The sequence below is a fragment of the Mesocricetus auratus genome, unplaced genomic scaffold, assembly GCF_017639785.1.
Source record: "Mesocricetus auratus isolate SY011 unplaced genomic scaffold, BCM_Maur_2.0 Super-Scaffold_100023, whole genome shotgun sequence".
NCBI lineage: Eukaryota > Metazoa > Chordata > Mammalia > Rodentia > Cricetidae > Mesocricetus > Mesocricetus auratus.
The window spans coordinates 9,470,808-9,487,042 of record NW_024429204.1 but is presented as its reverse complement, the minus strand read 5'-3'; the positions used below and the strand labels follow the sequence as shown (position 1 = coordinate 9,487,042).

Below are 16,235 nucleotides of genomic sequence, written 5' to 3'. Positions count from 1 at the left end.
GCAATTCTCTCTCTGCCTTCCCAGTTCTTTATTTAGTAAAGGAATCTGCTCATGTATCATGAAAATAATCCAAACGGTAACAAAAAAATCTTAATCATATGATTTAGTGATTTAATACTAGAAGTTGGGAAAGAAAAATACTCAAACCCTGATAGAAAGTTATTCAAGGAGACAGATAAGCAAATATAACAATACAAAAAGTTTGTAACTTGAAATAGGTTGAAAAGATGCTTAGTGGAGGCTGGAGAGATGTTTTGATGGTTAAAGCACTTGATTTCAATGGCGAGGACCAAATACTGGATTGCCTGAGCCCATTTACAGTCACATACAACAGTAAGTGAGATGGGGGAGGGGGGAGACAGGAGACTCTCTGGGAGCTCGCAGGCCAGCCTGAAATATGCTTTAACAAATAACAAAAGACCCTGCCTTAAAGTCAAAGATTAGGATCACCACTGGAGGCTAGGCCCTGACCTCCACACATGCACTATGGCACAGGAGTGCATACCTTCACACATGAATATGAACACACATAAAAGATCCTTATCCAATATTCGTTATAGATTTTTTAAAAACTATGTGCTCAGGAGAAGCATGGGAGTATGAATTAAATATCAGAAAAGGTAAAGTTAGGATGAGATCATATTTGAGGGTTTTTAGTTTTTCTAATAAATATAATAAGATGCAAAAAGCAGTTTAAAATGGGAGATGGTGGGAAAACTAAAAGTTCGGCTGAGACATTGAGCTACAGAGGAATATGATAGGAATTCCGGAGGAAAAAAGCAAGTGTGTGCCTTCTTCACATACGAGGTAAGTAGCTGGATGGAGACTGAGTTTATGAGACCACCACAGGACAGAGTACGTGAATACCTCCACAATGTGGGGTCCTGAAAGAATACACTAGTCATTTCCTGAATTTCAGGTAAGGCAGGAGGTTGAGAACAGCTCCCAAAAGATAATGCTGGAGCCAGGAAAAAACAAGGGATGATTCCACAAAAATGAAAGTTGAAAAATTTTCAGCAGATGTAGGTTAAAAGGCTAATATTGTACATTCCCAACTTACCCAAAACAGAATGGAACCTGCCAATCCCGGGATCTATTTGAATCATACTTAGACACGACCAGGGATGTCAATAAATCTCATTACCAGTATCATGAAGTTTTAGCTTTATATTTATTGAGTTTCATAGATGGCAGAGACATGCCTTCGATAAGAGACCTGGCCCCACCATAATAAGAACAATAGACATCAAAGTTACGTGTCACAAACCAGGGTAAGTGAGTCACAGAACATCCATGAAGCTGTATTTGGACATGGAAGTGGCATCTGAATTTGCTGCTTTGTCATAAGATCACTTAATAGCGAGTTAAACTTGAGCTTTACATCAGAGCTAAGCATAATACAGAGCTAAGGTGACCAGGAAGGAAACAGGAAGGCCTCTGAAAGCTGGCAAGCCACAACTCCACCTACAGGTAGACACACATACTCGTGTACACGTTGCCTGCCTCAGCATTAGGTGCTTATGACAAAGAAACACACCAAATTGGAGCAATATACCCAGAAGGGCAAAGACCAGGAGGGTGCGACGATGTCAGCTGATCCCTTTCCATTCTTTGTGGAAGTCCAGGACGCTCTTGATTCCCACACCGGCCTCAGTTGCCATCCCCAGCACCAGCTGCAGTGGGTATGAGAAATTCCTAGGGTGGTCCAAACAGACGCCGGTAATGATAGTCACCATGCTGCTGGGATCCAATATCCCTGGCCTGGATGAATCCAGAAGACTCTTGCAGAAGTCGAGAATATTGTAGAGGTCCCAGGCATCAGAGTCTGGTCTAGTCATCCTGGGCCTCACCAACCTCTTGGACACAAAGGACTGGCAGAGAATGTACTGGTTCCTTCTCTTTAGCTCGTCCTCCAGGAAAGTGATGGCCTCCAAGGCTCTGTGATCTTCCCTTTTTAGGATGTACAGTGTGTCCACCACAATCTTGGGTATGATGAGGAAGAATTTAGCGCTGGTGGCTAGTTTCTGTATGACTGAAAGATGCTCACAGAGGGCCCTGGGGTCAGGGAACAGGTAAGGGGTCAACACTGACTGAGTCTGGGGACCTCGGAGCGTTTTCTCCAAAAACGCCACTTCACGCTGCAGCCAAAGCTGCACTATGTCTTTGGAAAACCTGATTCGCGCCACTGTCCTTGGAAGCTGCTGAGGCGGATTTTCTGACCTTTCAAGGGGGCTGCTCACAAAGACACCCAGCTTCGAGTCAAAGCTCAAGAACTGTCCCGGGAGTCTAGTCGCAAAGTGGCCAAAACTTCGGAAGAAACAGATACGGACGATAACCTCCTCCCGGTTGGTGAGCAGAGGCGGCTCCTGCCCTACGCCTGCCCTACCCTGGGGCACTTGAGGAGGCGGCTGCTGGAACAGGGCGATGTCCTCAGGGAGCTGAAATAACTTGGGAGTGTTTGGCCACTGACAACTCTGGAGCAAGTCCTGGAGATGGGGAGACAGGCCAAGGCCTGGATGCTGAAGGTCTCCCACTGAGGGTAACAGGTTCAGCAGCACACAGAGATGCTCCCACAAGCTAACTACGCTCCTCCAATGGGACAAGAGGAGGCTGTGATGGCTCCGGAGCCAGCCCAGGATCACCTTGATGGTAGGTAAGAGGCCCTCTGCAGACAGAATGTCCAGTTTCCACTGAGTGGTCTGGAGGTCGCTGATCCGGGCAACGGAGGGTCCCTGCTCCCCAGAGGAACCCGTGTAGAACTCTGTGTCGGGAACGCTGCTCATCTCACCCTCAGAGCACAAAGAACTGCTGACGGCAGGGCTTGGCTCGCACTGAGGTGGCAGGACATTATGACTAAAGACGGAAGCCAGGGGCAAGCCACGTTTTCCTTGGAGTTTTTGGCTCAAAGGAGCGGGCAGGCCGGAAGACAGAGTTGTTTTCAAGAGATCCAGCAGACTGTCGGGAGGTACATACGCGTACCTCAGTTTGTTTCTAGGGCGAGCAGCTTTAGGTTTGGATGTACCCCCACTTTTCTGAATCGCATCCGAGCTCGAGGGGCCACTCCCTTCGTCATCCGTTGCATCTGAGTGGGAGGCTTCGCTGTTTGTGTCTGACTGGGCCTGGGAGCTTAAGGAGGAGTCGTCCTCTTCCTCCGTCTCGTCTGAGTCGCAGCAGGAGGGAAAACTGCCCTGGCTCTCCCTCGAGATACCAGACCACCAGTGGCTTTGCTCAGAGCTGCTGTCCTGGAGGCCGGGAGCTGGCAAATCTTGGTGTTGCTTTCCGGGCTCCCTCCCCCAGCATCCATCCCCGGCAGAAGCGTCTTGGGGAACCAGCTTCCTCCTCTGCAGCTCGGCCCGGATCCGCGCGTTCACGTGCTGGACCAGGTGAGAGAAGAGAGTCAAGGTGAAGACAACAGCTGGCTTCTGCTGCCTTGCGCCTGACTTCCTCAGGCTGTGCACGTTCATGAGGCAAAGAACCACCATGTGGAGGATGAGGAAGTCCGGGAGAAACAGATACCCTTTTGGAGGCTTGTCTTCCCTGGACACCTGGCACCCGCCTGCTGGATGTGGCCTATAGGAAAGACAGAGACGGAAGTCTTCCAGAACCAGCTGGCACAGGGCGATTAGCCTTGCGCCTTTGAATTTCCTCTTAGGCTGCAGGAGGCTCTGAAGGTAGAGGAAGCTAACGAGAAGCCGTTTGTTGTCCCAGCATTGCCGCTGGCCGTGAGACAGTTTCCGACCCTGGTACCTCTTCAGACGGCTGTACCTCTTCCCTGCGTGGTCATAGAGCCGCTTGAGGTTCCAGGCTGCCCCCTTGAAAGGCACTTCCGAGTGGAGGCAACGCTGATAGAAATAGGTGGCTTCGAGATCATAATACTTACTCCCCATGAGGGCGCCCAGTTGGTTGAAGGGCATCCCCATATGCGGGGCCAACGACAAGGCCCTGTAGTAGCATCTCTCGGCCAAGCTCCTGGTGGCCAGGTCTAGGAACTCATGCTGATACCGGAACAAGTCTCCCAGGTAGAGCAGGCAGCGATGACAGGCCATGCGGGCCCACGAGGCCTCCTCTGCTGACGTGGGTCCCACTTTCTGACAGCCGATCAAGCGGATGGCCCCGTGAGGCCAGTCTATGTAGCTCTGCAGCCTGAGCTCGTAGTGACGCTGAAGGAAGAGGAAGAGATGCTCGTAGAACTTGAGGCCGGCCTTCAAGTGAGCACGCAGGGGCTCTCCCCAGTGTTGGAACGTGTCCGTCTGTCTCTTGTTGGTCTTCATGAGCAGCATGGCCACGTCCGAGTACATTTTCCTCCACAAGAGCTCTTCAGCCTTCCGGCCATAGCCCACCGGATGCAGGAACATGAGTTTAACGCAGGCTCGCTGAACCGTCTCTCTGAGAGCCAGGATGTGTGGCTTGAACACCTCTTTGTGGGCATTTCCTTTCTGAAGGAAAAAATCCAGCCGTTGAGCTGCCAAGCAGACTTCTTGGTAGAGGAGCCTGCCCTTCCCAGTTTCCTCCTGGTTGCTCTCCATGAGGCTGGGCTGTGTGTGAGGGACGCTAATAGTGTTTCCTGGGAAAAGAGTAAAACTACGGGTTAGTGCTTGCCACAAAGGACGAAAATAATGCCAAAGAGAACAATGACATTGGAGGGGATACTTTTAGTCTCTCATGCATAAACACACACTCTGTTCGTAAGTGTATTTCCTTGGAAGTCATTCCTATAAGTGTTAAACCTACATGAATTAGGGGTCCCTTCTAAATGTATCTCCAATAAAGTCAGGAGTACATACATTGAAATTAGCCTAAACAATCTAAAATTAATGGATTGCTCATGTTCATGCATGCATAGGGCTTACAAAAGTAAAATTATATAGACTTACAGAGACAAGGATTAACTGAAAAAATCAGTAGTACACAAAATAATGTGACTATGTCTTCCAAATCTAATAAAGAACATGGGCATGTAAAAGATATTAATAAGCTTGCCCCACCCAAGATATACACTACTTTAACAGACATTCTGTTGAAACTCCTTGATTTATGTAATTTAAAAATATTACCTTTCAATGACTGGCATAGAGAAAAAGTAGCAATTAAACACACGTTCAAAATCTAAAGCTATGTGGGCTTGGCTGACAATGCATACCTGTGATCGCAGCTTCCCTGGAGCCCGGGGTATAGGTGTATCAATCAGCCCTGGCCAGCCTGGCTAGCTTAGCAAAGCCCTGACTCAGAGTAAAAAGTAACAAATGGCACTGGGTACACAGCTTGGCTCCGACCTATAATGTGCAAGGTCCTTCATCCAATCCCCAAATTTATAAAACACAGCTAACTAGACAGTGTTTTGTTTTTTGTATTTTTCCGTTTTTATTTAAATTAAAAAACAACCTTATTTTACATACCAATCCCAGTTCCCTCTCCCTCCTGTCCTTCCATTCCCCCCACCAAGCCCCCCATCCCACTCCCCATTCACTCCTCAGGGAGGATGAGGCCTTCCATGGGGGATCATCAAATTCTGTCACATCCCTGGTGTATCTAAGCTGACAGAGTATCCTCCACAGGGAATGGGCGCCCAAAGCCCATTCGTGCACTACAGTTCCACTGTCAGAGGCCCTACAGACTGCCCAGGCCCCCCAACTAACACCCATGTTCAGGGGGCCTGGTTGGGTCCTATGCTGGTTCCCCAGCTGTCATACTGGGGTCCCTGAGCTCCCACTTGCTCAGGTCAGCTGTTTCTATGGGTTTCCCCAGCATGGACTAGACAGCGTTCTAACGAGTACTACATAGCCTTTGATGTCAAGTAAGCCAGGTTGAATGACACATGCACTATACTATCCACACAGAAAGATAGAGCCAGGGCAGCACACGGAAGGTCTTTGTGCCTCTGATTACAATGGAAAAGCCAGAAAGGAAAGAGAGATGTGGGCAAAATAAGAGAAAAATGATTTTGCAGAGAAGCAATGGAGAGGCCAGAAATTGAACCAGCAGTATTACAGGCTGGCAAATGCCCGGAGCAACACATCTTACACTGGGCAGGGAAATAAGAGCTCAGTGGGTTTCTCCACTCTGAGTGAATTATAAGAAGGGGAATAAAACCTACCATATAAATATGTAGAGAAACAAACCTACAGCCATCAATGGAATAACAGCTCTCCCTCCCCCAATCTCTCTACCTTCCTTCTTCCTCCCCACCCCACATAATTTGTCGAAAAGGAAATTATCTCATCAAACTCTAAGAAAAGGAGAACACTTTTAAGACTTCTTCAAGAATTTCCCTAAATAAGGCCCTCTGTTAGGAAAATCAAGAAGCCATGGAAAAAATACCAACGCACAGCAACGAAAGGACATTGTCTAGACACAGTGGCACCTCACTTAATTTAGGAAAATTGTACTTCAGCATGTCCAGACACAGTAGAAAGCTCATCAGCTTCCATCTCATTTCTCAGTTTTAAGAAAGCTGGAAAAAATACTTACAAATACTGCTTTTTCTGCTAAGTTCTGCAAACAACAGTGCAACGAGGTGACTGTGGATCACCACGGCCTCTGATTTTCTCATCTATATGGTACACACACACTGTAGTGTTCTACATACAAAGGTAGACGCCATGGATCTAAACTACACTTTCTCACAAACATTTCCGAACCAAATAGTTAATGAGAATCGCTCATCTTGCCTGAGTGGGTGTGAGACCGGCCTGGCTCCTTCACCACAGAGCTCTCACACATATGGTTACGTCTGAGTCTCACTTTCTTGGAGAACCTCTCCGTTCCTTTGCAAACTTTAGGGAAAGTTTCCCAGCAGGCTTTCTAACAGGAGGGGATGGGACACAGCTGTTCCTGCTGAAGCCATGGGCAATGATAATTCCCCAAAGCTGATGCCTCCTGATCTAAAGCTCGTGAAATCCTAGGGTCTTCATTATCAAATGGATAAAATTAAACCCCTTCAACGAAATGACTCTAAAGGAGACTCTAATAACCCACCTTTGAGCTCACCAGTAAGCTGAACTCCCAGAGTGTATGTCTGTGCAGCCTTCTGGCTCCCTGGGCCTGAATTTCACCCATAAGGTTCCCAATGCTTTTTAGATACAGTACTTAACCTAGGTCCCCAATTAGCTCTGCATAATTGGCATAGGCTGGCTTCACAGGAGATCTGACTCAGGGTGCTTACTTGGGTAGCTAAGGCAGGCTCAGAAACAGTCCAGACAACAGAAACACCCACATGCATAAAATAAAAATATAATCTGAAAAAAATAAATCTTAAGCCAGATATAGTGATGCAAGTAATCCCAGGAGTCAGAGTTCAGAAGCAAAAGAATAAAGTAAGCTGGGTGTTGGTGGCGCACGCCTTTAATCGCAGCACTCGGGAGGCAGAGGCAGGCGGATCTCTGTGAGTTTGAGGTCAGCCTGGTCTACAGACCGAGTTCCAGGACAGCCTCCAAAACAATACAGAGAAACCCTGTCTCGAAAAAACCAAAAAAAAGAAAAAAAAAGAATCAGTTAGGTGTTCAAGGTCTGGTTCCACTCTATAGTGAGCTTGAGAGAATCCTGGACTACTTGAAACCCTATCTCAAAAACAGGAGGAGGAGGGGCGGAGGAAGGGATGAATGGTCAGCAAATAGTTGGAAATGTTCAGATTTTTAGTAACTGAATGAAAATACCATGAAGTACAGGACATATCACCCAGCTGCAAAATGTGAGTCACCTGACAGAACCAACTTTGTGCTCTGACACAGAGTGAGGAGAGCATTTGTGTGTTATGACATAATCTATCTCAGGCTTGATTTGCTACGACTGAGATCTCACATACCTGGCTATGCAGCGCCGTCAGGCTTGGGCTCACACAGAAGAGCGCTCTTGCAACTGCACAGCGTTTGACGAGAGAAAAATTATCCCAAGCTGCATTGTCTGTAATAGATGAAAGGAAAACAAACACACAAAGGTCCAAAAATAGAAATAACATAATTGCATCCACCGCAGGAGACATGCATGCATAGTGTGTGTCTTTGCACATTTTGTATGTACATTTGATAACGTAAATCTAAAGTTCATACAAAAAGCCCAAATACAAAGCAAACATCATACGGTGTGTGCACGTATGTGTGTGTGTGCATGTGCCCGCATGCCTCCGTGGCTGTGACTGCAGGTGTGCATGTGCCACGATAAGAATGTGAAGATCACTGGGCACACTTGGGCATTCGATCTTTGCTTCCCATCTTGTTTCAAGTGGGGTCTCTTCACTGTTTCTCTGCTTGACACACCCATGAGCTTCCAGAGATTCCCCTGTCTCTGTGTCCCACCTCTCCTAGAAATAACACTAAGACTATGGGTACTTACTCCATGTGTCCAGCTTTACTTGAGTTCTGGGGAGTTGAACCCAGATCCATCATGCATGTTCAACAATCACTTTCAACCACTGAGCAATATCTTTGTAGCCCCATAGGTCTTTACTCTTGTATCTTTAGAAGATTGCTACATTGACCCTGGGTAACTTCAATAAGGAATAACATTAAATACTAAGTAATTGTTTTCTGTTAAAAGGATAAATAGTGTTCACTAAAAAAATGATCAAAAAAATCTGCATAAGGTTAGAACTAGAAAAGATTCTTTTAAAGTTTATTCATTTTTTTATTTTTTAAGGTTTATTATGTATATAATGTTCTGCCTGCATGTATCATGTATGCCTGCAGGCCAGAAGAGGGCGCCAGATCTCATTACAGATAGTTGTGAGCCACCATGTGGTTGCTGGGAGTTGAACTCAGGACTGTTGGAAGAATAGCCAGAGGTCTTAACCACTGAGCTGTCTCTCTAGCCCCTAAAAAGTTTAAAAGTAGGATAACATCTCAAATAATCTTTCAAATTACAGATGATGCCCAGATGGTGGAGATGAGTTAGACGTGTGTATAGAAGGTATAAAAATCCTCAGATCCAATGCTGCCTTTTGTTCTATGTATAGTATATTGAAAACATTTTTTCTAATTTATTTTTCTCTCAGTTTCATTCACAGCATTCATGCTGCAATCAAGCATTCAGTCTTACGTAAATGATAAGCTTCTATTTTTGCAAACTATATTCCTATTAAAGATACATAGTCTGTGACAGAATCTAATAAAATGGTCAATTTAAATGTAACTCTCATAAATGATAGAACCATAGTTCATCAACTGTGCTCTAGAATAAGACATTTGAGAATATATGTGTCTCTAATTATAACACAAAGAAATCTCGAATAACAGTATACTTTGATTTCCAAAGAAGCCTATAAATTCAAGAAAAGGGGATTCCTTTAAAGACAGGAATACATCCCAGTCTTGTCTTGAATTAATGATACTTCTGCATCCTGAGCGCTGGATTACAGATGTGCACAAGCATATCCAGCAAAATATTTCACAATAAGTCTCTAAGAATAAATGAGCTCTCTCATGAGATAAGAATCTTCCAGCTATGGACAGGATCCAAGCAGAATTATCCCCATTTGTACACCATGGATGAGTTTTGCTTGTGGGTGGGGGACTGGCTTAAATGAATGTTAATATCCCTTTTTGTCATTTTAATTATTTTTACTCATTCAGACTGTTTTTAAGAACCAGCCCTCACGTAACTGAGGCAGTCCACCTAGGGTTCTTGTCGCTACAACTTCTATTTGTCCCCAAATCTGCCACTTGGCAGAGTGAGCAGTTGGAAAGGATCACTGGATATGAGGCAGAGAGAGTAAGTTAAATCTGAAACCACCCCATGTGCAAAGACGAACAGGAACGGAAAGGCAGAGTGTGCTGTGCCCCCTTCCAGTGTGGTGGATGCCTGACCTACAGGAAATGCTGGCATCTTTCATCAGCCAGCATCCTCCCTTAAAAATCAAACATTCCCTCCCTCTGCCCCATGGTGACTCATTAACCTATTTTCAGACGCTGCTCGCCAAATTGCAATCGGTGGGTCTAAAAACTACAAGTCACCTTTTCTGTACACTCATCCTGGTCAGATAATAAGACAAATGTTTCCCTGTGTAACATCACTTCTGTTGCACTGGCCGACGGAACCATTGCGCTCAAACCTAGACAAGCTGGATCAGCAGCCCGTGTGTAACCTAAATAGAACCTGCCATTGTTTGAGACACTCTGGATGAAGAAAGGAAATTGAAAGTTGCCCAGTCCAAGGCAGGAACGGTACCACCAAGCACCTGCATGCTGACAGAGGAACATCTATAATCACTGTCTGACAGCAATGCTTCGGCAACTGAAAGCTACAAGGACAGACTTCTCTGCAGTATGAGACAAGTCTGAACTTTGCTGTCAGTGACAAGGTTAGAACTGCACACCTCCCACACAGAAAATGAATCAGACACGATGAGCCTGGTTCTCCTGGAACATCAAGCACTTCTGGAAGCCACTTTAACTCTTTCAAATATGGGGGAGGGGGAGATTTTTAAAAAGAAGACAATTGGGATAGATGTCACTAGTAACATTTCCACAGCGGCAAAAACAATGTATTTAATGCTATGGAATGTCAGAACAATCGCAAGAACATCTAATGTCCCAGAGGAGGGAAGAATCAAGTTAATTGTAGGTTATGTGAGAAGTATTGTCATATTCCACGATTGTTATGCCTCACATGCATCAAAATTTCAAGCTGTAGTATGCAGTGATGGGTGTGAAATAAACAACACAATGCATTGAAACACTAAAGTGAGCTCTGATGGGAAACGCGGAGACTGAAAACTCTTTTAGGGCGCACAGGAATGTTGCCAAATCCCCAGGGGATACTGGCAGTGACCCTGCACCTGCATCATCTGCACAACCAGGAGACAATGATGGACTCCATAGAATGAAAATGTCGAAAGCACAGGCAAAATCTAAAAATTAGGTCCAAGTCAGGCAGGCATGGAAGATGGTCCGAAATAACGTCTGGGAGAACTTTCTTCCTGGGCAGCTTATCTGACCTCACCTTGTTTTAGATTACAGTCCACACAATTACCAACTTCAGGGAGCATAAGGACTAGCCAAGGTCACCAGATTTGATTTCAGGGTACTATCTGAGCAAAGGTAAACCCTGCAACCAATAGGGGGCACCAAAAACAACAGCTGTAGGATAGTGAGCCAACTATCTTCTCATCTTGGGTAACATTAAGAAAATCAGTAGCGCTCCCTGTCATCATCATCATCATGATCATCATTATCAACAGCGGTAGCAAGCAGCTGGTTATAAACGTGTTTTTCTCCTCCCAAAACTAATGTATCAAAAACTCGGCTGGGGGTCAGCACGGGGATGCAGCCCTCTGCATTTTATCAAACACAGCTAATAATTCTAATGCAAAACAAGGCTAGGTGATAAAATACACATAGCAGTTTTATAAATGAAGAAAGGGGTTTGCAAGACATTAGGAATATGTTACTGAGAAGCAGTAACACAAGGAGGATGGAAAAGGCAGTGTTCTAGGCCACATGGTAACAGTGACCTCTCCACTCCAATGCAATGCCCCCTTCAATCCCCAAATTTACCAGGAGAAACACAAGACCTGCAGGAAGGAGTTGCCAAGCTTACAGTGTTGAGAAGAAAGCTGGATAAATGAACTGCATTAAATAAGAATTGGAAGAAAAACAAGTTGAACAACATATTTAAATCCTCAAAGAAACAAAGAAGATGATTAGGGACAAAGAACAGGACTCCTGCCCACAGCACTGGCAGCTTTATCAGAGGCCAGGCTGGTCCTAGGGATCCCAGGTAAGATACCACCCAACACCCACTGAACCCTTTTAATCCCACTCAACAACTCCAGACTACATCCTCTCCCATAGATTCCATATTCTGGCCAACTACCTCAGAGGAAGTCTTCTCCTTACTGAAGGCCAAGCCAGATCTAGGAACCCTAGCTCCAGCAGAAGAATTTTGCTGTACTGGAGGCCATGCCATACTAAGAATCACAGAAGCCAAGCAGCACCCAGAAACACAGAGGTCACACTGGTACTTGGAACAATAACAGCAACACTGGCACCCAAAAATCCCAGAGGTTTTCCAGCCCTCTCCCAATCCCAGCAGAGATACACTATTGAACCTTAAGACTAGCTAGACATCAGAACACTTGACTTCTGAGGCCAGAAGACCAGAGAGGAAACAGATCCAACAAAATCAAACACAGATTCCTAAACACTAGTATAAGAGGACAATCATTAACAGAAAGGGCAATATGGCACCACCAGAACCCAGCTACTCTACAACATCAAGACCTGAACAATCCAATGTAGCTGAAGCATATGAAAACAAATTAAAAATCATTTCCTGAAGATGAGAGATGTCCTTAGAGAGGAAATGAAAAAAAACTTTAAAGAAATTGAGGAAAAGGCAAATAAAAAATTGAAGGAAATCAATAAATCCCTTAGAGAATGCCAAGAAAGGCAAGAAAACAAAACAAAACAAACAAACAAAAACAAATGGGTGAAGGAAGCAGTTCAGGACCTGAAAATGAAAATAGAAGCAATAAAGAAAACAGAGAGAATTTTGGAAATGGAAAATATGGGTAGGCAAACAGGAACTACAGATGTACAGGAGATGGAAGAGAGACTCCCACACACTGAAAATATGATAGAGGAAATAGATTCATTGGACAAAGAAAATAATAGATCCAAAAAAATTCCTAATACAAAACATCCAGAACCAAGTCTAAGAATAATAGGAATAGAAGAAGGAAAACAATCCCACCTCAAACACTCAGAAAATATGATTAACAAAATCATAGATGAAAAATTTCCCAGCCTAAAGAAAGGCATGCCTATAAAGGTACAAGAAGCTTACAGAGCACCAAAATAGATTGGATCAGAAAATAGAATCTCTACACCACATAATCAAGGCACTAAATATACAGAACAAAGAAAGAATATTAAATGTAGCAAGGGAAAAATGATAAGTAACATATAAAGGCAGATGTATTAGAATCACACCCAACTTAACAACCAAGACACTAAAATCCAGAAGGACCTGGACTGATGTCTTGCAGGCTCTAAGAGATCAAAGGTGCTGGCACAGACTACTATACCGAGCAAAACTTTCAATCACTAGAGATGGAGAAGACAAGACACTTCATAACAAAGTCAAATTTAAACAATATTGATCCACAAATCCATCCCTACAGAAGGTAGTAGAAGGAAAACTCCAACCCAAGGAAGTTAGCTGCACTCACAGCAACAAGGGCATAGATAGACTTACACCAGCAAAACCCAAAAGGGAAACACAAAACACACACACACACACACACACATACACACACACACACACACACACCACCACCACCACCAAAACCAAAACCAAAAAATAACAGGACTTAACAATCGCTGGTCATTAATGTCTCTTAATATCAAAGGACTCAAATTGAAGATAAAAAGACACAGGCTAATAGAATGGATATGGAAACAGGATTCATCCTTCTACTGCACACAAGAAACACATCTCAACATCAAAGATAGACACTACATAAGAGTAACTAAAAGAGATCATGGGAATACATATTGGAAAGGAAGAAGTCAAAGTATCATTATTTGCAGATAATATGTTAGCATAAATAAGTGACCCCAAAATTCTACCACAGAACTCCTACACTTGGCTGAGAAAGAAATCAGGGAATCAACACCCTTCACAATAGCTTTCAACAGTATAAAATATCTTGGTATAACTCTAACCAAGCAAGTAAAAGATCTATATGACAAGAACTCCAAGTGTCTGAAGAAACAAATTGGAGAAGATATGAGAAGATGGAAAAAATCTCCCATGCTCATGGATCCCTAGGATTAACATAGTGCAAATGGCTATCTTACCAAAAATAATCTATAGATTCAATTCAATGCCCATTAAATTCCAACACAATTCTTCACAGACCCGGAAAGAGCAATGCTCAACTTCATATGGGAAAACAAAAAACCCAGGATAGTGAAAACAATCCTGTACAATAAAGGAACTTCCAGAGGCATCACTATCCCTGACTTCAAGCTCTACTATAGAGCTATAGTAATGAAAACAGTTTAGTATTGGCACAAAAACAGACATGTGAATCAACTGAGTTGAATCAAAGACTCAGACATAAATCCACACATCTATGCCCACCTGATTTTTGACAAAAATGCCAAAAGTAGACAATGGAAATAAACACAGAATCTTCAACAAATGTCAGCATGTAGTAGAATGCAAATAGATACATGTCTATTACCCTGCACAGAACTTAAGCTCAAGTAGTGACTGAACAACAACCAGTGAGCCTTCATGGGACTGACCGAGGCCCTATGCACATAAGTTACAGTTGTGTAGCTTGGTGTTCTTGAGGGTCTCCTAACAATGAGAGCAGGGGCTGTTTTGACTCTTTTACTGACTTTTGGGACTCTAATCATTATACTGGGTGGCCTTGCCCAGGCTTAATACATAGGATGACGCTTAGTCTTACTGCTTGATATGCCATGTTTTGTTGAGATCCATGGGAGACCTGCCCTTTCCTGAACTGAGGAGGAGTAGACAAGGGAGTGGGGACAGAGGGGTGGGGGTGAAGGACTGGGAGGAGAGGAGAGAGGAAAAACCATGGCCAGAGTGTAAATAAAATGAAAATAATAATGGTAATAATAACAAAGAATCAAGAGAATTCATAGCCAGTAACATTTGGAGATGCTTGGAATGAAAACACAATAATTGAAATAAAAATGCATACATGTACTCGACCCCATGAGAAGATAGTATCATAAGGAGGTATTTCAGTACTGGTGAGATTTCTTGCCAGTTAAATGCACTTGCCAACACGCCTGATGGCCTGAGTTTGACCCACAAATGGAAGAAAAGAACCAAGCTATACAAGTTGTCCTCTGACCTCTACACATGAACTATGGCACATGCATGCCTACACAGAGAGAGAAAGAGAGAGAGAGACAGAGACAGAGACAGAGACAGAGAACAAGACAGAGACAGAGGTAACTTTAAATGTTTTAATTAGAAAGGACTTGGCCGGGGGTGGTAGTGCACACCTTTAATCCCAGCACTTGAGAAACAGAGGCAGGACAGGATCTAAAGCTACAGAGAGAAACCCTGTCTCAAAAAGAAAAAAGAAAAATGAAACAGGATTTCAGAAAGACAAAGTGGAGCGAATAAGATCTATGTAATACCATTTCTACCTGTGAAAAACAATCATTAATGAAACAGCATTACATCTTCTCAAGAAGCTTGTGGGGCTACACCTTGGTGAGCATAAGATAAACAATAGTAATGAATGTAGGTGAGAAATTGATATACAGTAACGAAGAAAGGAGAAAACACAAAATAAAATTAGAAAGGCCCAGCAGAGAACTTCGGTGTGCTCTGCCGTAAAAATAGGCATCCCAAACTCAATTCCCTGCCTCCAGGGACCAAAACCAAGGTTTTGAAAAATTCTATTTAGAAACTGCAAAGGAGGAACTATACAAAATACTAAAAGCTGTGCTCATGCTGGATACAATTTGGTATGTTTTCCCATAATTTTAGAATTTACTGTAAGTTTGTAGTTATCATACTCAAGTAAGAAAATGAATGCCTTCCTCCTAAAATTGATATACGTATTGAGATAATGCGATGTTATCCTTTATTCATTTGCAATAATAGGCAGAATTTTCCTAGCTATGAGTTAGATGAAAAGCAGTACACCTGGTGTGGTGACATTTTAAGACATTAATCCTTAAAATGATAGCACAGGCCTGCCTGTTAGCAACATCATCGGAAAGAAAGGAAAAAGGGTTATCTTCATTAAAATTTTCCACACATCTAGAATTTGATGTGACCATTCCTATATTAATTTGTCAGTAGTCCCTCAACCAGGTTAATGATGAATCACCTTTTTATTACTGAATCAAGTTCCCTGAGATTTCTCTCTAGTACACATGAAAATTGAAACAGTCCTAATCTGTATTTTTTATAACACATGAAAGGTTGTTAAATATTGTACTAAATTTGGAATCATCATGGCAATATTTTGTGAATCAAGACAAAAATCACTTAAAATAGATGTCCTTTCTGAAGAATATGTTTGGATAGCATTTAATAATTCAAATGAGTCCACAAACATCATTTCTGGTTTCAAAATACCTTTATTTCCAAACAAGACTTCTTTCCCATGAGCAACTCATTGCGGGGGCCTCCCCTCAGCATCTAACAATCACTAAGCTGTTTTCTGTCTCTACATATTTTTACCTACTCTGTATATCTCAAAAACATCAATTCATGTAACCGAATTTTCTCTGCCTTTTCTA

General features: G+C 43.4%; 1 protein-coding gene across 5 annotated transcripts in view; it reads right to left on the bottom strand.

The window, feature by feature from the left end:
• Window positions 1–1,152: 1,152 nt before the first annotated feature.
• LOC101835943 (protein SMG5-like) overlaps window positions 1,153–16,235 on the bottom strand; it is a 103,960-nt gene continuing 88,877 nt past the window's right edge. For 4 of the 5 annotated variants that reach the window (XM_040730454.1, XM_040730452.1, XM_040730453.1 and 1 more), the window contains 2 exons: window positions 7,802–7,899; window positions 1,153–4,564 (listed from right to left, as the gene is read on the bottom strand). In XM_040730454.1, coding sequence (XP_040586388.1) covers window positions 1,590–4,526 — 2,937 coding nt within the window. In that variant the 5' untranslated portion in view covers window positions 4,527–4,564; window positions 7,802–7,899 and the 3' untranslated portion in view covers window positions 1,153–1,589. Of the gene's footprint in view, window positions 4,565–6,468; window positions 6,656–7,801; window positions 7,900–16,235 lie in introns of those variants that run through there. The other variant, XM_040730456.1, reaches the window with a different exon arrangement.